The sequence below is a fragment of the Danio rerio genome, chromosome 4, assembly GCF_049306965.1.
Source record: "Danio rerio strain Tuebingen ecotype United States chromosome 4, GRCz12tu, whole genome shotgun sequence".
Classification (NCBI taxonomy): Eukaryota; Metazoa; Chordata; class Actinopteri; order Cypriniformes; family Danionidae; genus Danio; species Danio rerio.
The window spans coordinates 74,327,501-74,352,843 of record NC_133179.1 but is presented as its reverse complement, the minus strand read 5'-3'; the positions used below and the strand labels follow the sequence as shown (position 1 = coordinate 74,352,843).

At 39.3% G+C, this 25,343-nt stretch overlaps 3 protein-coding genes across 4 annotated transcripts in view; 2 read left to right on the top strand and 1 right to left on the bottom strand.

The window, feature by feature from the left end:
- si:ch73-389k6.1 overlaps positions 1-25,343 on the bottom strand; it is a 778,105-nt gene that overhangs the window by 113,220 nt on the left and 639,542 nt on the right. The window lies entirely within an intron of this gene.
- LOC101886924 (NACHT, LRR and PYD domains-containing protein 3-like) overlaps positions 1-25,343 on the top strand; it is a 50,480-nt gene that overhangs the window by 19,457 nt on the left and 5,680 nt on the right. Inside the window, exons 11-12 of one of the 2 annotated variants that reach the window (XM_073948157.1) lie at positions 124-324; positions 434-811. In XM_073948157.1, coding sequence (XP_073804258.1) covers positions 124-324; positions 434-498 — 266 coding nt within the window. In that variant the 3' untranslated portion in view covers positions 499-811. Of the gene's footprint in view, positions 1-123; positions 812-25,343 lie in introns of both variants that reach the window. The other variant, XM_073948156.1, reaches the window with a different exon arrangement.
- Positions 15,129-25,343, top strand: part of LOC108184069 (protein NLRC3-like) — a 49,588-nt gene continuing 39,373 nt past the window's right edge. The window contains exons 1-4 of the mRNA XM_068220548.2: positions 15,129-15,193; positions 15,661-15,743; positions 15,967-16,080; positions 17,189-19,123. Coding sequence (XP_068076649.2) covers positions 15,694-15,743; positions 15,967-16,080; positions 17,189-19,123 — 2,099 coding nt within the window. The 5' untranslated portion in view covers positions 15,129-15,193; positions 15,661-15,693. The remainder of the gene's footprint in view (positions 15,194-15,660; positions 15,744-15,966; positions 16,081-17,188; positions 19,124-25,343) is intronic.

The window sequence follows — 25,343 nt, the reverse complement described above, 5'->3', positions numbered from 1 at the left end:
CACACAAACAGCTCTGAACACACAAGCGCACACACACACACACACACGCACACACACACGCACACACACACACACACACACACACACAGCTGTGGTTGTAAATGTGTGTGTTCTTGTGTTCAGATGTCTGTTTCCTCACTCTGGATCCAAACACAGCACACACTCGACTCATTCTGTCTGAGGAGAACAGAGAGGTGAAGAGTGTGGAGGAGAATCAGCCGTATCCTGATCATCCACACAGATTTGATTATTATCCTCAGGTGTTGTGCAGAGAGAGTGTGTGTGAACGCTGTTACTGGGAGATTGACTGCAGTGGAGATGATGGTGTGTGTATATCAGTGTCATATAAGAGCTTCAGGAGGAAGGGAGGAGGTGTTGAGTGTGTGTTTGGATTTAATGCTCAGTCCTGGAGTTTGTTCTGCTCTTCCTCCAGTTTCTCATTCAGACACAATGACACACGCACTGATCTCCCAGTGGAGGCGCTCAGCAGGAGAATAGGAGTGTTTGTGGATCACAGTGCAGGAACTCTGATCTTCTACAACATCTATAGAGACACAATGAGCCTCATCCACTCAGTCCAGACCACATTCACTGAGCCGCTCTATGCTGGGTTCTGGCTTTATTATTCTGGATCATCAGTGAAACTGAGCTGAAGACTGACGAGAGATTTACCCAGAATCCTCTGCAGGAGCTGTCAGCAGCAGTGCGTGTGTGTGTGTGTGTGTGTGTGTGTGTGTGAAAGAGAGAGAGGGAGTGTGTGTGTGTGTGTGAGAGAGTGTGTGTCTGTGTGTGTGCTCGTGTAAGTGTGTATGTGTATGTGTGCGTCTAAGTGTGTTTGTGTGAGAAAGAGAGAGATTTAGAGAGTGTGTGTATGTGTGTTTGAGAGTGTGTGTGTGTGTGTGTGTGTGTTTGTGTGTATTTACGTGTTTGTGTGTCTGTGTGTAGTCTGTGTGTGTGTGAGAGAGAGAGAAAGAGACTGTGTGTGTGTACAAGTGTGTGTGAGAGAGACAATGTGTGTTGTTTGTGTGAGTTTACGTGTGTGTGTTTGAAATAGAGAGTTTGTTAAGTGTATGTGTGTGTGTGTGTGTGTGTGTGTGTGTGAGAGAGAGAGTGTTTGTGTGCGCACATCTTCACTGATGTTTGTGTGAGAAAGAGGGTGTATGTGTGTGTATGTTTACTACTGTGTGTGTGTGTAAGTGATAAAGAGTACAGAATATGGCCAGCACTTTGTACAGTACTCCATTAGTTGTGAAATGTTGAATTATGTTTGTGTTCTGCTTAAAAATGTTCTTGATTTTATTTAGGTGTCCTCAAGCAGAGGCTTATACTGTTTTACAAGTGTTGTGTCTGTTGGGGATGGCGAGAGGGGGGTCCTGCAAGCACTGCTCAGCGCATTGGTACTTCAATGCTGAAGGGGAATTCCCTTGTGAAAAATGTACAGTTGTGTTTATGTTTATTAAAGATGATAGTCAAGACCTGCTGTATTTAAAATTATCATTATTTTCTGTATATTGACAGTCATCCTTTTGTACATGTGTGCATGTGCAGACACAGATGTGCGGTAGGGGTCGGGGAGACGTCTGACATAAAAAACACAACAACAACAACAACAGATCAGCCAGATTTTTACTTGAACAGAGAAAGAGGGAAACAGATCAAAAATGTTGTAAGTGACTCCTTATAATAACATAATAATAATGATAATATTAATAACTTGATAAACAAAATCATTATTAAAATTATTTTGAAAGATCTACAGTATCTGTGCAGGGCAGAAATGGACCCAGACGTGTTGTTAGAAAGTGCTATTAAAGTATTTATCCTGTATTTACTATAAATACACCAAGAAGACTGCATTTTAAATCAGTGTTATTAGATTATGAATATATGTGTAACTTATTAAAGTGTAGAACCGATATCAAATTAAAACCAGCCAGTAGGTGGCGGTAGAGCACTGTCTTAATTCATTCCAATGGAGAAACTGAACAAAGCGAGTGATGGATCAGTAAATATTAGATGATGAAACTGATCGCGTTTGTAGACGACACACATACCAGAAACTATGAGAAGATTTAATAAAGGATTTTACTCCTGCTGGAACATTAACATATGACAGATAATAAACATTTATATTCAGAGCAGCATCAAAATAAAATAAACCCATTATATGATGAAATAAACTGATTTAATAAGTGTAAAGGTGTCAAACACTTACTTCCCCTGATAAATAATAGCATATTCCTGCTCATAATAAATAAATCATAGTTAAACTCCAAGCAGTGCAGTATTGAAAGATTTAAACACACGTCCAATACTCTAATAGTCTTAAATCACAGCGTGTAATGTTAATATTTTCAGTTGAACATTTCCAGAGACGTCTCTCATTCATCAAAGGTAACCCTGAACTCAAAATGAAAGTGAACTAAAAACACTGCAGTTTCTTCAGACTCCACCTTTATTTGTTTGCTGTAGTGTAAATATGCAACCTCTAAAAACTAAAGCCATAAAAGCCACACATTTGACGACACATTTGACAGCTGCATTTCATTTGAGTCTATTAAAAATAAACATTCTGATGCAAAATAATCAACAATCATCAACATACCACAATTAAAAACACTGCACTGCTGAAAGGTAGAAGTGAAGGGACGTCATTGTGAAAATGGGATCCTGTTTAATATAAGAGTCGTAATATTGTTTAGCAGGAGAAATACTACTATGAAATTCACATTACCGTTTATCGATTACATTCATAATTCATTCGTTTACATCATTAACATATAAAACACTCAGCAGGAATGTCCACTTCAGTGTATGTTTGAGTTGATTAACAATAAAAGCAATATTTAAGATGTTGTAAAAGCATTTCCTGTTTATTGACACGCTGTAGTGGCGATCAACGCTATTACGTTTCCACTAACCAATGAAACTACAAGTGGGCGTGGCTGAATGTGCAGTCCCGCCCCAGATGCTGCCCCCTCCCGATCTGCAGGCTGCAGACAGGGGCTTCTCAACCATTTGGGCTCTGACTTGAGTCAGATTGAAATAGTTTTGTGCTCTGCTCAGATGTCCACTAGATGGCAGTAAAATGCAGCAGTAACGCAAGCTGAGGAAGTGTGTTAAAGCAGAATAAAAGAGCACTAATTGATGGATTGTTGACAAAACAACACTCATTATATTAAAACATCAGTCATGCTGAACTCATATGATGAGGGCAGTCTACATTATACTGGATATTTAATTGGATAAGACAGTTTCTTCTAAATACTTCATCTATCTGTAATATTATTCCCTGTTTCATTTCTCTCATATGGGGGTTTAGTATTTATTTTAATGTGTATTTATTCAATTGAAAAACTCCTAATCAAACTCTCTATACTTCACTAACAAGTGCTCACAACATGGAGACTGATTTATAAACACAACTTCTCCTCACGGTTTTCTTATTTGGAATAATGCCAATATCCTGTATAAAAATAAATCAATATTCTTTCACAGTCGATATAACAACAGACTAATATTAGTGAATCAATTATTTGATAATGAAGGCACATTATTAACACTTACAGAATTTATCACAAGATACACAATTCCTCCATTACAGGAGTTTACGATAGTGACTGGGGCAAAACCTGCTGGTCTACACATGCTGTACAAAAGCAGTGTATGTACATCAGCGCTTCCTGTTTATCCTCCTAAACCTGACCAGACCTCAGTCAGTATCTGTTTCTCTGGAGTTAAGCTTCTGACTTCATAGAGTTTATCCCATTAAAAATGTCTGTGTAAAACTGATATTGAGTCTGAATGCTGTTTTTGTGAAAGCTTTAATGAAGTTATTTTTACATTGATTCTGGTTTTGCCAATATACTCCATATTTCTGGATTAATGTTGAAGCTTTTATTGCTCATTAAATTTTAACATCATTTTCCGTATCTTATGAACATGTGATTTTGGGTTTTTATGTTGAGCATCGCTCTTTAAAAGATGCTGGTTTCATTATAAACTTTATTATATTATTATGTAAACTTCACATACACAAATACAAGTTTAGGAAAAGCAAAACCTCTCTTCATGATGCTAGAAAAAGAGATTCAAATGAATATAAAAGTGATTTCTAAGTCTGCAAATAGAAAAGCAAGTAAAACAGTCAGCATATGCTCCTCCTTTAACATATGTGCATATAAATGTGTGTATATGTGTGTAACAGGGTAAAAATAATGTTTAATTGTCTTTCACCAAAATGGGTTATTTTGTTTATTTTGTGGTTGTTGAGAGACCTCTTGTGGCAACAGTGTGTAATTGTTTCTTTCACCTTTCACCTGCAAAGCCCCGCCTACAGCAGAAAATGCTTGCTGAATGCAGAAAGGTGGTTGGTAAAATGTGCTCCAGCTAAATGTGACAAATTTAGTATTTTAACACATATTAATAACACATACAAGCCCAATATGAACATTACGTGATGTTTTAGATCAAATCTGTCGAGTGATTGCCGTGTGTGACCTACTTTGTGTGGTTAAATTTGCTCATGCTATGTGTAGCTGGAATGATGACATTAATATGTGCAGGGGGATTTCTTACTATTTGTTTGGGTTTTTAGATGCATGTTTAAATGCATACTGTTGCCAGAGGATGTACATTTCTGTTACAGAATAAACAACGCAGAATGCAGTTCTCTGTGTCCGCCTGAGTGATTTGTGTCATCAGAAAGAGAAGCGTTACATATGCATTTCCTGTAGTAAAAGTGCACTTAATAACTCTTGGTGATAACTAAAATTGAAAAAACAAACGTGTGTAATATATTTGTGTAATTTAATAATCATATACCCTCTCCTCTGTTGATTTTGTTGTGTTAGAAAACTACAGGCTGGTTCTTGTTAATAAAAAAAATGTGTTGTGGTAACAGCAGTGTGTGTGTGTGTGTGTGTGTGTCTGCGTGTGTGTGTGTGTGTGTGTGTGTGTGTGTGTGTGTGTGTGTGTGTGAGAAGGCTCCAGAATACACAGCCAGTCTTGAACAGAGAGCTTGAGTTCAGTCTTTCTGCTCATCAGGTCGGTCATAACTCTACACTCAGTGTCTGAATCTTCCTCAGCACATCGGCTTTCACATCGCTATAACTGATGCGTTTTAGAAACACAGCTATAACAGTCAGAGAAACATTTGCTGATCTCCATGATGGTGAGGTCAAATGAAATATCTTTAATAAAAAAATATAAACCTCTGTTGATTGTCAAATATTCTTACAGAAATGAAGTCAAGCTGTACTCAGTGAAGCTGCTAATGCTGTTATTTGATTGAGTTGTTTAATCCTCTGTTGTAGTTCAGCTGCTTTGGTGTGACGCTGTGTCTGTAGTTTTATTTCTTCCTTCAGTTTCTTCTTCCTTCAGTGATTGTGCTTGTTAACAGCAGGTGTTCATCAGCAGGTGTCTGAATTCACTTATTTGTGGTCATTCACTCTGTCCAGTGGACTAAACTAATTGACTAGTGTAAGGGCCGGGTGAATGAGGGTGTAGGGCGAGATCAGACACTCTGATTAGTTTCTTAAAGACAGGGGTTTTCTACAAAGGTAGATACATGTTCCTCTGAATGACAAGGAGGCAAATCAGCTTCTAACGCCGAGAGGGTTATTTTACCTTTATCTAACTCTAGAATTTTAACACTTTACTCTGAATTACCACAACACTTTAACACCAATGAATTTGCTGTGTAGTCTTCTCACTACATCTAAAAGTGTCTCCACAGATTGTGGTTCAGTCGTTCACAAGCATTGAAATGAGTAAAATATTATTTTAATAATGAAGAATATCTGGATAAGGAAAAGATCATAAGTGTCACTATAAACCCTAAATGAACCCAGTTTACCTCTGCACACGACATCCGTGCCTTTAAATAATATATTCAGCTTCATTTATTGTTTCCACTAAACTATTTCATCTCATCAAGAGGGAAAAGATGTATAATCGTGAATCTTGTTCTCCTGCAGATCTAAATATCAAGGATAAATCATATATAACAACATTTATATTAGAAAAATCTTATTTGCAGATTTGTTTTCTTCCCACAGCAATAGTTTAATGAAACATTATGTTCTCCCAGAAGTTGTGTTCAGATATCTACAGAATCTTTTCCTAATAAAGGAAATAAAAGCCATTTAAAACAGTGCATGTCTCATCAGCTGGTTAAAGGACGACTAGAGGAAAATGAGCTGTGTTTCTGTTTTACTCTACTTTAACAAGCAGAAAACTCACACTGACTTATTATCGTATTGTTCTGAACATTTTGAGAAATGACGACGATAAAGGGTGTCAAACATCTGTAAATGAGTGATCATTATATAATCCAAACCTTTCATTAAAGCTGTCCTGTTCTCATCTTACAGCAATTTAGACAAGCTTTTACAACCATTTCAAACACTGACTACTCTATATACAACCACAGCATCAATAAACACACTGCCTTAACTATGTGTTTTAATCTATGTGAATAAAGACAGATTAACAGATATATTGATTAAATAGGAGAGTGATCACCAAACACCTTCACTAATAGACAGATAATACAGTTAAACTCAAATGAGGAGCTGCAAACAATAAACAATAAACAAACTGCAAGAACCAGGGCGACACGGTGGCTCAGTGGTTACCACTGTCGCCTCATAGCTAGAAGGTAACTGGTTTGAGCATTAGCTGGGTCAGTTGGTGTTTCTGTGTGGAGTTTGCATGTTCTCCCAGTGTTGGCGTAGGTTTCCTCTAGGTGCTCCGGTAAGTAGGCGGTTCATTCCGCTGTGGTGACCCTTGATAAAAATCAGGGACTAGGCCGAAAAGAAAATGAATGAATGAACATTTCAGCTAAATTTAAAACTGTTTTGGCTTCAGTCCTGACTAATCTAATGTATAAACACACTTATATTATTGAACAGCATCTGAGAGAAAGTAATAATTCATCAGAGAGATCTGTAAGAGGTGTACTCATTTCCATTTCCATCTGTAAATTTATTTTATTAGTCCAATACTGCTTTAAATATTTTTCAGAGACCTCTTGGATTTTATTTCAAATACCTTTTTCTCTATTCTCATATACCTCATATATATTATGTTACACTATGCGTGTATATATATATATATATATATATATATATATATATATATATATATATATATATATATATATATATATATATTTATATACTATATTATACTTTTTTTATATTCCTTCAACACGCTCGTGTTCAGAGAATCTGCACAGATATCTTCAGCTCCAGTGGTTTGTGTGTTGTCTTCAGGACACGCCCACAGTCAGGAGAGTCTCATGAATATTCATGTCAATGTCACTCTGTGGAGCCAGTAATATTTGAGGATACACCTGTAGATCACACAGGTGTGTTTTAGTGAAGTGAAAGAGTGAAAGAGCTCAGATTGTGTTCCTGCTGCACAAGAGCGTCTGTACTTCTGCATGTGAGTTTAACACTTCTACATTACGCTGATTTGTGGAGATGATGAAGGGTTTATATGTGTGAGTGTGATTTAAATGTCTGATCCTGAAGATCAAATCCTCAAACACAGATTAAACACTGAGTCAAACACGCTCATTTAAACACTGTGTCTAAAAGCTTTATTTTTAATCCCTTTAAAGTGTTTGTGCTCTTCTATATCAGACTGACTCAATAGTGTCCAATAATTCAGCATTAAATATAACTCTAAACATTCAGAGTCACCAAATCAAAAGTAAAGTTAAAGCAGACCTTCCAGTTGAACAGGAAGAAAAGCTGCTGAAAACATGTTTCTTCAAGAGGTGGTTCAGAGTGTTTTTTAAGGCTTGGTTGTGTTCATTTATTTTTATTATTAAAATGCTGACTTTCACTACACAAATGACATTTGACCCTTCACTGTCAGCAAACGTTTTTAGTACTAACTCAGAATCTTAGTTAATATATATAATGTCACTCGACAAAGTATATATCATATATTAAATGTGAAGAGTATGAGGTGTCAGAAGCAGACCTTCCAGTTGAACAGGAAGAAAAGCTGCTGAAAAACAAGCTGACGATCCTTAAACAACACTGCATTTAACCCTTTACAGTCAGAGTAACTCATTATAACTTATATAATAAAACAACAACAACTGCACAATAGTCATGAATTGATTTATAAATGGAGGTAAAGTTGCTTTATATTCGTACATTTGTTCATTTTGGCTACTTTAAATACTGGCTCTGAAATGGCGCATAAGAATGACTTAAACACAACATTAGCACGGTTTATTTGACTGTGACTATTGTACTTTGATAGTCGTTGGCTGATAATGTGATTCATTGAGGTAAAATTGGTCTTATGTTCGCACTGTAACGAGGAGTCTGACACAGAGGGATCCGTTTGCAGTATGTTTATTAAACACAGTTTAATAACAAGCACACAGTATAAACTGGTGCGTGAACTCATATGAAACACAGTCTTATAAGGTCGATGGGCAGGCGGCTGGCACTCGTTAGTCACAGTAGCAGGCATGAGTCAGGGGCAGGTAGCGAGAATCAAGATCGGTAATAACGTTCAGAGTTCAAGGCAGGCGACAGGCAAGACAAGGTTGGGGACAATCGGGTTGGCAACAGGAGATCAGGCAAGGGTAAGTACGCTCAGAAATGTCAGCAGGGCAGAACAAGACTTCGCAATGAAGTGTGAGTGAGAGCTGCTTATAAGTGTGTGTGAGTGCTGGGGTAACGAGTCTCAGGTGCAGTGTAATCAGTGGGCCGAATGGGTAGTGGATGACGGGTAGTGGTAGTTCAATAGTCCGGTGATGGTGACCTCTGCTGGCCAGCCAGGGGAATGACTGGGACCGAGTCGGTGACACAGCCCCCCTCCTGCAAACAGCTCCTGACGTGAGAGGGCAAACGACACCGGGGTCTTCCACGGGGACGAGGGGACGGCATTTCCGGATGTTGAAGGTGAAACTTTCTTAAAAGAGAAGGGTCGAGAATATCCTTGTGATTGATTCATGATCGTTCCTCCGGGCCGTACCCCTCCCAGTCGATCAGTCCACCCCGGCGTCTAGATCTCAGGATCTCGTGGATCTGATACATCTCCTCTCCGTGATGATGATAGGTGGAGGACCCTGTTCACTGGCTGTCACCTCCCTATCCACCTCGGCTGGACCCGCAGCAGGCTTGAGCAGAGATACATTAAATGTGGGAGACACAGGAGATATTTGTCTTTCAATTTGAAATGGGCCAACGTACCTGGGACTGAGTTTTTTGCAGGGGAGTCTGAGGCGAAGATCATGGGTGGATAACCAAACTCATTTTCCTGGAGAATATGCCGGATTGGGACGCCGATAACAATCAGCCTGTTCCTTAAAACGGCAGACGGCGTGTGACAGGTGGGTGTGGGCAGCGTTCCAAGTATTTTCACAGCGTTGGAACCAATTGTCAATAGCTGGGAATTCTGAGGGCTCCACAGACCAAGAGAACAGTGGTGGTTGGAAACCTAGTACACATTGAAATGGAGTTAGACCAGTTGATGCTTTTTTATGCTTTTTTACGCTCTTCATGAATTCTGAGCGTACTCAGCCCACATAAGGAATCTGCTCCAATCCTCTTGATTTTGGTGGGAATAAGTGCGTAGAAAGCGGCTAAATCTCTTGGTTGAGACGTTCTGTATTGGGGGTGATAACAAGAGGTTAAATTGATGTTTACTTTGAAATTTTTGAAAAAGGCAGAAGCTACTCTAGATGTGAACTGTGGACCTCTGTCAGACACAATATCTTCGGGCATACCATAGAATCAGAATACATTATTGCATAGAAGTTCTGCTGTCTTCAGTGCCGTGGGTAATTTGGGAATTGGGATTAGTCTGCAGGCCTTGGAAAATCTATCAATGACCTTGAGGATGGTGGTATGGCCTTGAGAGGGAGGAAGATCTGTGATGAAGTCGATTGCTATGTGGGAGCAGGGGTGACGTGGAATGGCGAGTGGTTGCAAGAGTCCTGCAGGACAATGACGAGAGTGTTTATGCATGTTGCAAAGGGTGCATTTCTTGATCAAATTAGTGATGTCTCCTTTTAAGGTGGACCACCAATAACGGTTCTGAATGAGATCAAGCGTGCCTGTTATGCCTGGATGTCCTGAGCTGGGGTTAGAGTGGATCTTTTGAATGAGTTTTTCTCGTATTGGCGGGGGAACAAAGGTTTTATCTGCTGGGCAATCAGGTGGTACAGGGTGTTGGTTTAGTCTTGAGAGATTTCTGTTTCTACATCCCAAGTTATGGGAGCCAAGATGAGAGAGTCGTTGAGAATGGATTGGTCCTCCTCCAGTACAACCTCTTCCTCACAAAGTCGAGAGCGCATCTGCTTTGATATTCTTGGAACCTGGAATATATGTGACAGATAAATCAAAGCGAGTGAAGAATAGAGCCCATCTTGCCTGCCTGGGGTTTAGTCTTTTGGCTGAACGAATGTACTCTAAATTTTTGTGGTCTGTATTTAATGTAAATGGGTGTTTGGCTCCCTCCAACCAATGTCTCCATTCCTCCATGGCGATAATCTCGGATGCCCACATGGTAATTTTGTTCAGCTGAATTGAGCTTACATGAAAAAAGGCGCAAGGTTGGAGTTTGGCTGGGTCTCCTTGTCTCTGTGATAACACAGCTCCTATGCCTGTTTTGGATGCATCAATTTCTACAACAAAGGGTAGATTGGGATTCGGGTGACATAAGATTGGTGTTGTTGAGAAGCGGGTTTTTAGGTTTACAAATGCCCGATCTGCTGCATTATTCCAATTTAATTTTGTTTCACCTCTTTGATCAGTGAGCGGAGTGGCCACCGTGCTGAAATTCCTGATGAATCGTCTGCAGAAATTGCCAAACCCCAGAAATAGTTGCAATTCTTTCAGGGTTTTGGGCTTGGGCCAGTTGAGAACAGCGTCTAATTCACTCTCATCAATCGCCACTACCTCTGAACCGATAATGTATCCTAAGAAGGAGATGGAAGTTTGATGAAATTCACATTTTTCTAATTTTGCATAGAGTTGGTTCTCAAGAAGCATCTTCAGTACTGCTCTGACATGAGTGATTTGTTCTTCAAAGGAGTTTGAATAAATCAGGATGTCATCAATGTAAACCATTATCCACTGGTTCAACATGTCTCGAAATACCTCATTTATGAAAGCCTGGAAGACGGAAGGACAGTTTGCTAGGCCAAAGGGCATTGCGAGGTTTTCATAATGGCCGCTGGTGGTAGAGAACCCCGTTTTACACTCGTCCCCCTGTTTTATCCTGATGAGATTAAATGCATTACGTAGATCAAGTTTGGTAAAATACCGGGCTGAGCGTAATAGATCCAGGGCTGCTGGGACTAAAGGTAGGGGAAAGCGGTATTTGACTTTGATCTCGTTCAAACCTCTGTAATCGATACATGGACGTAAGCCTCTGTCCTTCTTACCCACAAAGAAGAAGCCTGCAGATGGGAAGGGGGGGGGGATGTTGAGGGGCATATAAATCCTTTTCTCAGCTCTTCTTAAATGTAAGAATTCATAGTTTCAGTTTCTGTTTGAAACAGAGGGAAAATTCTCCCACGAGGGGGTGTTGTACCAGGAATTAATTCAATGGAGCAATCGTACTCACGGTGAGGAGGTAGTTTAGTGGTCTTCTGTTTGTTAAATGCTTCGGCTAGGTGACTATAAACCTTGGGAATATCTGGGTTCACTGAAGATTCAACACTTGTAGATATGGCACTCAGCTGAATGTAGACAATAGAATGCAGACAGTTAACAAGATTTAAATCACTCCATCTTATGATCTCACCCTCTCTCCAAGAGATGTGGGAGTTATGGTTTTGCAACCAAGGCCATCCTAGGATTATAGCGTGCTGGGAAGAGTGTATGATATAAAACTCAGAATGTTCTTCATGGAGAAAAACTGTTTTAAGTGAGAGTTTGGGAGAGCGGTAATTTACAATTCCTTCCCCCAGGGGACATCCGTTTACCGCCGTGATTGCTAGGGGAGAATCACAAGAGGTTAATGGTATAGAGTTGTTAATGGCAAGTGTATAGTCCATGAAATTGCCTGCAGCTCCTGAATCAAAAATCGCGACTGTCTGAATTGTGGTATTGTCAAAACACAGGGAGGCACAGTTACGGTTTTATTGGTACATGAAGTAAATGTGGTTGAACTGACCGATAGTGTTTTGAGTGGAGGTTTATTAGGGCATTGGACCTTAACATGACCAGAAAGACCGCAATACAGGTACAAATTATTCTTGAAACGTCTTTCATGCTCCTCAACAGACAGCTGGGTGCGACCGATCTGCATGGGTTCGTTGGTACCTGGAGATTTAGATGTGACGTCCTGTGCGGGAAAGGGGGAGACCATTTTGGATGGTCATCGTGTACGGAGTAGATTATCCAGACGAATGGAGAGTTCAATGAGTTGATCCAATGATTTTCCTTCATTTCGGCAAGCCAACTCTGTCTGTAACTCGGGGTTTAAAGCTTTTCGGTTTGTGCAGCCAAAGTGCAAAAGTGTAAAGCAAATTCAGCTGCTGGTTTTTTTCCTTGTTGTATTGCTAACAATTCTTCACCTGCATTCCTGCCACCCTCAGGATGATCAAACACCGCACAGAACCTTTGGAGAAAGTCATTAAAGGTTGGAAAAGTGGGAGTACTGTCTGACCAAATAGCCGAAGCTCGGTCGAGAGCTTTTCCAGCAAGTAGGGACTATACATACTATACTATACATCCGAAAACATGTGTGGTTGTTGGTTGACAAACAATTTGCATTGCAGCAAAAAACCTTTACACTTAGCTGGGTCGCCATTAAATTTACCAGGAAACGCTAAGCGAGGACTGGAGGGATTTTGTGCCATGGCTACTGGTGGATTGATGGGAGAGTAATTGGCGGTGGGTTGCACTGGGGTGAAGACATTTAATCCCTGGAGGGCTTTGACCAATTCCTCTGTCAGTGAGGTGAGATAGTTACTGTTGATGCGTAGCAAGTACCTGAGCTTGGGTAGTGAGTTCGGTGGACAACACTTCCATGGCTGCTGGATGCAGGTCAGTCTTCTGTAATGAGAAGTCTGACACAGAGGGATCCATTTGCAGTACCTTTATTAAACACAGTTTAATAACAAGCACACAGTATAAACTGGTGCGTGAACTCATATGAAACACAGGCTTATAAGGTCGATGAGCAGGCGGCTGGCACTCGTTAGTCACAGTAGCAGGCATGAGTCAGGGGCAGGTAGCGGGAATCAAGATTGTTAAGTTCAAGGCAGGCGACAGGAAAAACAAGGTCAAGGACAATCCGGGTTGGCAACAGCAGATAAGTGAAGGGTACAGTGGAATGAACCGCCAACTTATCCAGCAAGTTTTTACTCCACTGCGGCACTGCATCGCCCTTTTGGAATGATATTCCTCATAATCTTTTTAACCAAATAGGTTGCTTAAGTTTTTTTATTTAACCTGTGATTAAACTATTTCTAAAATCCTCTTTAAACTTTCACTAAATTTCATCAACAAGCTCTTCTTGCTTGGAAAATCTCTTACTGTCACAATGTTTCTCCTTTATTTGGAATAATGGTAATATAAGCTCTTCAAATAAATCTTGATTCTTAGTAAATTGGTTTAATAGAGACATTAATCCTCTTTTAACACTGTTTGACAGTGCAGGGAATATCCTATCCTATGAACATTTCATGTCTACTTACAATTTCCCAATATTGTTTAGAGAATTGAATTCAGTTATTAAATATATCCCTGTAAAAATGATTCGACTTGTTAAAAATCATATTTGCTATAATCTGCTGTAAACCCAAAACTACATTTAGAAGGTGTTGAGTTGACTGATAATAAATGTACTAACAGACATATTCGTAATATTTATCAGAAGCAAAATAAAATCACTCCTAGAGGCACATTTCTCTGGAACTCTATTATAGTTAATATTAATTGCAAAAAAAAGCCTGGTTAACTCCCTTCAAATATTGTATTAATAATAAAATTAATGAAATACATTTTAAAATATTACATCAAATTTACCCAGTAAAATCTCTTTTATCAAAGCGCATTGAAATGGAGGATATCTGTGGATGAAGAGAGCCTTTGCCATTTGTTTTTTGAATGCAACATTGTAAAGAATTTCTGGAAAAATCAGCCAAATATATTTGTGAAAGGACAAAACTTAGTTATTATTTTACATTAAAATATGTAATTTTACATTATGAAAACAAATGCAACAAATGTCTTGAATATATTGTTAATCTCTTTATTTTATTGGCAAAGTTTTACATACACAAACAGAAATCTGCTAAATCTTCTCCCACATTAACCGCCGTTTTTTGTATTGAGTTTTTTTTTCTACAGAGAAATTGTTAAAAAAAACATAAAATCTGAGATATGCATCAAATATTATGACACTTTTTATAAATTCCCTCTCAATTACTAAAATCATCAGATGTAGAAATGCTGCACACTACTTTGTGTAATTTAATTTATTTTAATTTATTTATCTGTTTTATCTATTTGTTTTGTTTTTTGTTGACTTTTACCATTGTTGTATTATTTTTTGTGTGTTTCATTATTTGTGTTGTGTTGTGTGTTTGTTCCTGACAGTTATGCAATTAAAAACAAACAAAAAAGGTCACAGTGCAGTTAAACAACGCCTACTATCTGCAGCTCTAGATCACCCCCTAGCGGACACTCCAAGTCATTTTCTCAGGCAGTTATTCAATACGAAGAGCAACACATCGTTTTGTAAATCATATCCATTTTAACTCTTCTTTGTATTTATTTATTTTTAATAACTCCAATTTAATTAACAGTATATTTTAATGATCATATTGATCTTTAAACCACTACAGAGACACGATGCTTTCATCTGCAGTTACACACGAGAGGATTATCAGTGCAGCGACACAACAGGACAACTCCTGATCCTCTCAATGCCTGAGCTGTTCTCATCAGAGCAGTCACACATGGGGAATATAACACAAGCTGTGCTAGACTTCATGAAGAAGAAAGATTAGAGTATATATGGGAAAGCAGTCAGTTTATTTTCTACAAATCTACGTTGAGCTCTATGACACTGATTTGACCAAACTGTAAACATATTATTACTAAACACACTCCAGTACAGCAGGTGGTGGTATTAAGTTTTACGCTGCTCTCTGTAACCCGCCACACACGAAGAAGAAGAGGAAGAGGAAAAGGTCATCCAGGTATGTGTTGTTCTGTCTTTTCTGTGTCCAGTGTTTATACTGCTTCAGGTAAAATCACCCTAGTAAAATGTACCCCCGCAGGTGCTTTGATAACCCTGCAGCTGTTTGACTCTTCTCTGCTCTGTTTAGAGTGTTTGTGACGGATGTTTTTCACTGAACTCATGATCTGCCGCTCCTTCAGAAACGAAAGTGAAAGTGTTTAGTTGCTGTGTCGCCATTTTAAACAGACAGAATCCACCATTTACAACGCAGAACAGCTTTAAATCTTTAATGTCTTGACTAAACCTGTAAGCTTTATGTGAATGTGTGTATGATGTTATTATAATCAAACGGATGACGCTGTGATTCTTCATTAATTTACTCGTGATGAGCTTCTGGATTTGAGTGTCTCAGCTGCTGATCTATTCCTGCATTCAGCTGAATTATGAAGGCTGATCAATGACTGGAGATCTGTGATTGTTCATCAGTTTCTGCTGAAGATCAAACTCTTCAGGTCCACCATGGGTAACTCACACACTGCTGGAGATCAGGATTTGTCGAAAAGATGCAGGTATTAGACCTACACACTACATTCTCATATGATGATTGTTATTATTTTAACCAAAATAATTTTCGATTTGTTCGTGGGTAGTTTTATTTTTATTTGATAACGTGACACAAATAAATAAAAAAGAAATAAAGTGCTGTGTTAAGTGATTTTTAAATAATGACTGAATATCTGCTGTGTTGACTCCAGTGTGTGCAGCGCTGAACTTTAATCTTCTCTGTTTTAGTTCAGTTCATCAGAAGAGAGCAGAAGCAGAGCCCAGCTGTGTGTCTATGAAGAGTGACGCGTCTATGCATACACCAATAGCATTTAAGAGTGGAAACACACGACCTGCTGTCAGGTAGATCATCTCTACACACACATGATCACACTGCAGCATTTATATGATCCTGTGTTTCTAGAAGATCAGAAATTATTACACTTTATTCTCACAGTCCAGTCAGGACATTTTATTACAAGGAACAAAATACAGAGACTTCAACACAGGGTTCAAGGCTAAGGATTTTTTTCTAGTGGCCCAATCGGGCCAGTGGTTCAGATTTGTACTTGCCCTGCCAAAATGTTCACTGGCCCCACCCAAAAAAAAAAGTAAATAGCTATTTCTTAGTGTCAAAAGCCAAACATAATCGTATACACACACTTTGTTTAGCATAACCTTTCTTTAAATACAACTGACAATTTAAAAATGACTTGTTTACAATTGATGAAACTAAACTTGGAAAAAAATCTACATGTATATTGTAAGCAAAAATGTGCACTTTAATTTTGACACCCACAGACATCGTCACCACACATAAATCAGAGCGCTCAGACTTTCTCATGCATGGCCTCATTTCAGTTGTCAAGTTTTGTAAAAATCTGTCTATTAAATTAATTATTCTATTAAAAATGTGGGCTAGAATTATGCATTACAGGCTTACAATATAGAGAGGAATAACAGATGAAGCGGTGTTATGCCAAGAATTGCACCCCTGCCATAAAGTGCACAGCCTCTGAAATGTGCATCTATTACCTTAAATTGATTTGAAAATAATAATAATAAAGTTATGACAACTAATGACCGTGACTGAGGTGAGCTCCATGAATGTAACCCTTACAGAAGATATGTTTAAATAAATAAATACATTTAATTTAAATGCACTGATTAGATTAAATAAAGTGAATTGTTTAATGTGTGGTTTAGTTGAAAATGCCTAAGTTTAGAAGCGAGCTCATTACATCAGTCTATAATACAGTCAATATTTAGTATTTTTCTTTTATTTGTAAACCTAGTGATAAAATGAAGCCGGTTTTTGCTTATCTGGGACCCTTTCTGTATTACTGTAGTTTGGTTCTGAATTAAATCCGTGTATTGTGTCTCAGCTGGTTCAGAGAAAACACACATGGCTTCACTAGAGGATCTTTACACTCGCACTCATTGATTCTTTGTGTTGTTGTTGTTCCTGCAGTGTGTATAGAGATGATCAGAATGGAGACCTGCAGCAGGATTCACTCCAACCAGAACATGATGAACTTCAGAGAGTCAAAGAGCAGCACAAAACCAGCATGAAGAACAAGTATGAGAGATTATTTGAGGGAATCAACCATGGAGAGACTCAAACCCTCCTGAACAGCATCTACACACAGCTCTACATCATAGAAGGAGAGAGTGAAGGAGTGAATGAAGAACATGAGGTTTTACAGATGGAGAAAAGAGCCAGAACAAAACCCTCACAACACACTCCAGTCTACTGCAATGACATCTTTAAAGCCTCAGCTGGAGCAGGACATGAGGAGAAGATCAAGAAGGAGAAAGCCCAGATCAAGACTGTTCTCACTAAAGGCATCGCTGGAATCGGGAAAACCGTCTCTGTGCAGAAGTTCATTGTGGACTGGGCCGAGGGAAAAGACCATCAGGATGTAGATTTCATGTTTGTGCTTCCATTTCGAGAGCTGAACTTGATCAGAGATCATCAGTACAGTCTTCACAGACTTCTGCTGGACTTTCATCCTGAACTTGAAGATCTGGAGCCCAAGATTTATGAGCAGTGTAGAGTTGTGTTCATCTTTGATGGTCTGGATGAAAGCAGAATCACACTCAACTTTTCAGATGAGGAGAAAGTTTGTGCTGTGACTGAATCTTCATCAGTGGCTGTGTTGATGCGGAGCCTCCTGAAAGGAGATCTGCTTCCCTCTGCTCTCATCTGGATCACCTCCAGACCAGCAGCAGCCCATCAGATCCCCTCCAGATACATCAAGCGTCTGACAGAGATTCAGGGATTCACTGAGCCTCAGAAGGAGGAATATTTCAGGAAGAGAATCAGCGACGAGCATCAAGCCAGCAGAATCATCTCCCACATCAGAAGAGCAAGAAGCCTCCAGATCATGTGCCACATACCCGTCTTCTGCTGGATCTCCTCCACTGTGCTTCAGAAGCTCCTGGAAGAAGATGTGAGTGCAGAAATCCCTCAAACTCTGACTGAGATGTACATCCACTTCCTGCTGATTCAGATGAACATGAGGAAGCAGAAGTATGAAGAGAGAGATCCAGAGAAACTCCTGCAGGCCAACAGAGGAGTGATCCTCAAACTTGCTGAAGTGGCTTTCAGACAGCTGATGAAGGGCAATGTGATGTTCTATGAGGAGGACCTGATTGAGAGCGGCATAGACGTCACTGACGCCTCCGTGTATTCTGGGATCTGCACTGAGATCTTCAAGGAGGAATCTGTGATTCATCAGAGGAAAGTCTACAGCTTCATCCATCTCAGCTTTCAGGAGTTTCTGGCTGCTTTCTTTGTGTTTTACTGCCATTTAACAAAGAACAGAGAACCGCTGAGGGTGATTTATGACCATTTAACAGAGAACAGAGAACCGCTGAGGGTGATATTCAGTAAATATTCATATGATCAATATCTACAGTCCAGCTCTGAGGAGTCTCTGTATGATCTGCTCAGATCAGCAGTAGATAAAGCTGTCAGGAGTAGTAATGGTCATCTGGATCTGTTCCTGCGGTTCCTGCTGGGCGTCTCACTGGAGTCCAATCAGAGACTCTTCCAGGATCTGCTGACACACACAGAGAAGAGCTCAGAGAGCATCAGGAGAATCACACAGTACATTAAAGACCAGATCAAGAGAAATGATGATCTCTCAGCTGAAAGATCCATCAATCTGTTCCTCTGTCTGCTGGAGGTGAAAGATCAGACTCTGGCCAGAGAGATTCAGGAGTTTGTGAAATCAGACAAACACTCAGAGGAGAAACTCTCTCCTGCTCACTGCTCAACAATCTCCTACATGATTGAGATGTCAGAGGAGCCGCTGGATGAGTTAGACTCTAATAAATTCAACACATCAAATGAGGGAAGACGGAGACTGACAGCAGCTGTGAGAAACTGCAGAAGAGCTCTGTGAGTATTCATTGATTGATCACAGAAGACACACATCAGTCTGCACTGAAGACTCAGATCAGTTTAGTGAATCACTGCCCTGCTTTAACAGAAAATCTTTAGCTGGCCATATCGTCCCCCTGTGAGATCGCTGATACACCATATTACTGCATGGGGACGCGGCGGCAGTGTTCTGTTTCCTTATTTGCTCATTTATTTCAGCTTTTCTAAACGTATTTAACAAACTTTTCTTGACTTTTTACTCACACAAACAACATTTGTACTTATTTAATAATCTACTTCATTTGCTTTACAGTTTATCCTGGAAAATAACTCAAATCCCTGTAAATCCCTGTGCTCCTCCAGCTGAATAGGACATTTGTTGATGTGTATTTGCTCAAATCTAACACAGTGTTGCTCTTGGATAATTGTGTTTGTTTTCTGATCAGAGAAATAGTGTAATTTTAGACACAGTATTGCCGTCTCGCCGCAGACATGCCTCTAATATTACATTTACTGTAGGCCTAAACACTAAACTTTACACTGAGCTCAGTAAAATGCTCTCTGATTAGTTATTAATAATCTGTTCAATAATTCAGTACAGTCATATGAATGGGGAAATACAGCTTTAGTTTAATGTAGATTAAATAAATAAAAAAATAAAAAGATATTTCTAAATGAATTAAACAGGCTTGTTCTGAGGCATGAGGGTGGTATGAGGGCCCGATGTCCACAGGTGGGGGTTGCAGCCCAACACCATGGTACAACACCATGAGGTAGCCTGACTGCCATTAGGTACCGAGATGAGATCCTCAGACCCTTGTGAGACCATATACTGGTGTGGTTGACCCTGGATTCCTCCTAATGCAAGACAATGCTGGACCTCATGTGTCTGGAGTGTGTCAGTAATTCCTGCAGTTCACTACAGTTTTGAGTGTGACTCCTAATCCAGTCCTCCATGGGTTAATACATTTGATTTCCAGTGATCATGTCTGTGTGATTTTGTTGTCAGCACATTCAACTGTGTAAAGAGCAAAGTATTTAATAAGAATATTTCAGTCATTCAGATCTAGGATGTGTTATTTTAGTGTTGCCTTTATTGTTTGAGCAGTATATATATATATATAGTTTATTTCCAGTGTTGCTTTTATCACTGTAGACTGAACTCATGAACACTCAACACTGCTCATTTCTCACTGCTGATTGTGTTGCTCTTTGTCCTCTACACAGACTACAGGGCTGTAATCTCACTGTTCAGTGCTGTGAGAGTTTGTCTTCAGCTCTACAATCCTCAAACTGTGTGCTGAGAGAGCTGGACCTGAGTAACAATGACCTGCAGGATTCAGGAGTGAAGAAGCTCTCTGATGGACTGAAGAGTCAACACTGTAAACTGGAGACACTGAGGTAAAATAGAAACATTTCCATCAAATAAATGCTGCCACAAATGACTTTTCCATTGTGAAATGTGTAAAGTGTAAAGTCTGATGAGGTAATGAGCATATGCTGTGATGTATTTTATTTCTGTTTATTTATTGTGAATATTTCATATTTAATGTGAAGTCAAATATGAGAAACCCTGTTTATATCAGATATAATATTGCTCTTCAGTGTCATTTCTGCTGAAATGATCATTGATTGGTGTTCTTTGGTGTTTTTGGGGCGTCTCTAAATGAGCTGTGTTTCTGCAGATGTTCAGCCCATCACTGAGTCTCTTTATTTACTGATGTTCATGTGTGTAAAGTTATATTCAGTCAGTTTTATATTCATTTCAGGAATATTATTGACTAATATGAAGATGTTGATGTGATTTATTTGCAATACAGTTTGTAAAGTCATATTTTCTGTCTGTTAATATTATATGAGAGTCTTGCTTTCTTTAACAAATATGAGGATCTGAATGGATTTGAAATATCAGAAATATAAGAACAGAAATAGCAATAAATAAATCTGTCTGGCCGACTCATTTTGGTCAGAGATCTTCTCTTTTTAAAGTTTATGTAATAATGAAATACAAATGTTTGATCTTCCTCCATGTGACCATTAAAGCAACTCTGAAGAGTTAAAGGAGTCTTTTCCTTTTCCCTATGAGGAGAAATCACTCATTATAGACACTTCAATAATTACATCACACTCACACACAATAATACAGTGTCTTTTACTGTCCTCTACACAGACTACAGTGGTGTAATCTCACTGTTCAGTGCTGTGAGAGTTTGTCTTCAGCTCTACAATCCTCAAACTGTGTGCTGAGAGAGCTGGACCTGAGTAACAATGACCTGCAGGATTCAGGAGTGAAGCTTCTCTCTGATGGACTGAAGAGTCAACACTGTAAACTGGACACACTGAGGTAAATGATTCTCCACTCTACAGATACAGTTTCATATTGGGTTACCTGATGTGGAGCCCCATTCAGTGGATTGACAGAAGAAAAAAACAAAACATTTACAGGGTTGTGATTTTAATCATAGCTTTAATAATGTATGTTCATCTATAAATATATTTAAAAGCTTTACTTAGTCTATTATGAAATGTTGCACTTTCAGAGCTTCTCTTTTTCCAATATACCCAAATGTGACTTAAAGTTAAAGGAATCAGTTTATTTTAAGGATCTTTATAATGAATTACCTCTGAATTATTTATTCATATTTTATATTTTTATATTTATATCTGTTGTGTCCTGGTGAAGTTTAGACATGCTCTGCTGTTTGTTCAGTTTGCAGTTTCTTCTAAACATATAAAAGTCTCACGACACTCTTAATATTATCTAAACCAGTGGTCCACAACCTTTTTCTAACTGCGGACCGGTCAACGTGAATCCACTGTGTACTCATATGGAACTTTATTAGCACATTGCTCCAACATTACAATGCTATTATAACATTAGGAAGTAATAACTTTATTAACACATTGCTCCAACAATATAACATATTATAACATCAGTGACGCTAAATCAATGGGAGCCCTGAGCTTGTTTCTTTGCAACGAGATGGTCCATAGAAGGAAGATTGCTGGAAAGAGCGCGTGCACGTCTAGAACGTGCTGACGTGAGACGTCTGCTTTAGCCAATCAGAACAGTCAGACGCATTCACGTCCGCGCGGTTTATGAGAATAAAAGCCTTTGAATATTTTTCCAGACACATTTAGCTGCTAGAAATTAGTCTCATAACGTTTATATGTTCCCTTTAATGCCAACCGTATAAATAATTATCGATAAGATGCTTATGATAAGCCGTTGTTTGTTTACCTTCAAGCTTTGCATGTGCCTGTGAAACAGCCCGTGGGCGCAGCACACACACATACAGTATCATGTACATCTCGACATGCGAAAGTGTTTCTCAAACTCCTTTAACAGTGAAGACTGGTGATCGTGCAGCAGCTTGGTGAGTGAGGGCGCAGGCTCAGTCTCACACAAAATCCACGCTAATGTTTGAAACACGTCCGATATGCCTCTGTTCACGCGCCGTCCCCACAAATCCAGTTTAAATGCAGCTTCTTTATCTGCCAACTTAAAGATAATTCATTCTTGTTCAGCCCCGTACTGATTGATCCACGCACCAGCACCCGCCTGGGGGTTGAAGACCACTGATCTAAACCACTACAATAATATGAAGACACACTATAAGCATGTATTCAGCAGTTTACTGTAAGAGACCTGGTGAACTGATGTATTTACTACACATGCATCTGAAAATAACCCTGATTACTCATTCACATGAAGCAATATATTGACTGAAGATCTTCTGTCAGAAAGGCTGTGTGTGAAGGAGAGTCAGCGCTCATGATTATTGATCAGGTGTTTCTCAGCTGACAGAATAAAAGTCCCCTAATGCTCCATCAGTGTGAATGTGACTGTCAGGCTGGTGAAAGAGACATTAAGAGAGCGGGTTTGTGTTTGTTTTAGTTTATTTACATCATCGTCCACAATATAATATACAAATGAAGATCAGGTCATGTTCTGTTGCTCTTTATACAGTAAAGTTTGATCTACAAGCTGAAGTTTGTGACTGTCAGGGCTGTAGTACTCGAGTCCAGACTCAAGATGTTTCTTTCTATAGTCTAGGACTCGCTAATATTCAGACATGAACTTGGTCCAGCAATAGTCATTGGTTGAGTGTGTTTGTCTGGAAAACAGGAAACATCACTGTTACAGTTTTTTAGGATTGCTTACACACTAAAATTAAAAGTAGTACACTATTAGCAAAACCTTACACACAAGTATCAAAACATCAGCCCATATTTGCACAACTATAAGCAAGTTGTCAGCCTCACACTTGTTGCAAAACTCTACACACAGTGATTTGCAAAACACTAAGCACACTTAGCATACATTACACACTAAAATCTATCATGAAGTCACTTCCTTGCAATACCAAAGCACTGACTGTCAAATTACTGCACCGTCCAACCAACTTGTTCAACACAGTCGTCAGGTGTGCAAACACTTGTTTGATTAATTGTAGACACACAAATCAGGTGTTTAAGCACTATAAAATGCCAGTTTCAATGATAACCATCAGGTCTCAATATCAACACACACACCATAAAAAAAAAAAAAAAAACATATTCAAATGAAGCAAATTTATGGAGTGCCTTTAGAACACAATTTCGAAAGGGTGAAAAGATTGTGGCATGATTATGCAGAGGTATATATTCACTTTAGCAGTGTGATCTTGCATACTGTCTCGTAATCTTTTACTGTACTGTAATACTAGATCTACACTGAACTACACAATTTTGCCTGACACTGTTCTTCAGGTAGTTTTACGAATAGATGGAGAGGAGATCTAGCATGAGTTCGCTTACGTAGATGATGGTGTGTTTAACCTGATGTGAACACAGAGTAGAAGAAACATCATTGGCCACAGGGCTATAGTCAATGTCCCAGGGCAACGTGGGGGAAATAAACAGTAACACTCTGTGCAGCCATTACAAAGAATGGGGTCCTCCACTGCCATGCCCATATGGGCCCTCACAACACAGCACATATACTTACATTCTTGGACCAATTGCAAAACATAACAGCAGCAAATAAAATTGATCATACGCAATAAATTGTTGTCTGGAACAATGTGTCTGTCCACCGTTCTGCTCTGGTTCAGAACTGGTTTTAGCAACATCCACATTTTACCGTCCTATATCTTCCACTATACTCTCCATTCCTCATCCTTATTGAAGAGTTTTTCTCAGCATGGTAGTGGAAAGTATATGATCTTCATCTCCAAGCTGGGGTACCCCTCATCCAAGCCACAGAGGAGGCCTGAAGATTCTACATTCAAGACACTTCTTTCCAAGGTGTCTTGCTAAGGACAACATTGCAATCGATAATTCTCATGCCAGATCTATCTTACAGTTCAATACGTAAAGTGACATGTTACAGTACTTTGAATCTTCATGCCAACATGTTGGACATGTTGAGGAATAAATGAGTTTCTTCAAGGTGCAACATTGTTCTTGAGTAGTGTTTGGTGAGTCTACTTTATATTTGTACTTTGTTGATGGTAGCCTACTCTAATCATAGGGAAGCAGAAGTGCTAAAAGTGTTTTAGATTTATCACAGCAGTGTTTAACTCCTGCAAACAGTGTATAGTAAATGTGAAAATGTGTGTTTCTTATGGTAAAAAAGTGTGGTTTTAAACAGAAGTCTATAGTTTTTATAAGAGTGTTTAATTATGCAAAGGATCTGTAGTGTTTTGCTAATTGGGTGTGTGGTTGTGCTAATTGTGTGTACTGTTTTGAAAACATGGGCCCTGTTTTGAAAATTGTGCTTAAGCAATCCAAAAAAACTGTAAATCCACTGTGAGTCTAGAATGGGCACTGACACTCTCGTGTGATTCGCTTCCCTGATGAAAAATCCAGTTTCAACCAGCCTAGGCTGTTAGGCTGTTTTTAGCTGTTTGACCAGGCTGGTTTTAGAGGGGTTCTGGCCATTCCCAGGCTGGTTTAAGCTGGTCATAGCTGGTTTTGGCTGGGCTCCCAGCCTGGCTAGGCTGGTTAAGTTAGTTTTAGCTGGATTTAGCTGGTCATTTTCCTGCCTGACCAACTAAGACCAGGCTGGAAATAGCTGCAAACCAGCCTGAAAATGGCCAAAACCCCTCTAAAACCAGCCTGGTCAACCAGCTAAAACCAGCCAACCAGCCTAGGCTGGTTCAAACTGGATTTTTCAGTAGGGTTGTCTGTCCATATGAGTGCCCTGGTCACTTAGACACATGTGGGACACCGCTCTGTTTCTTAAGACTCCTGG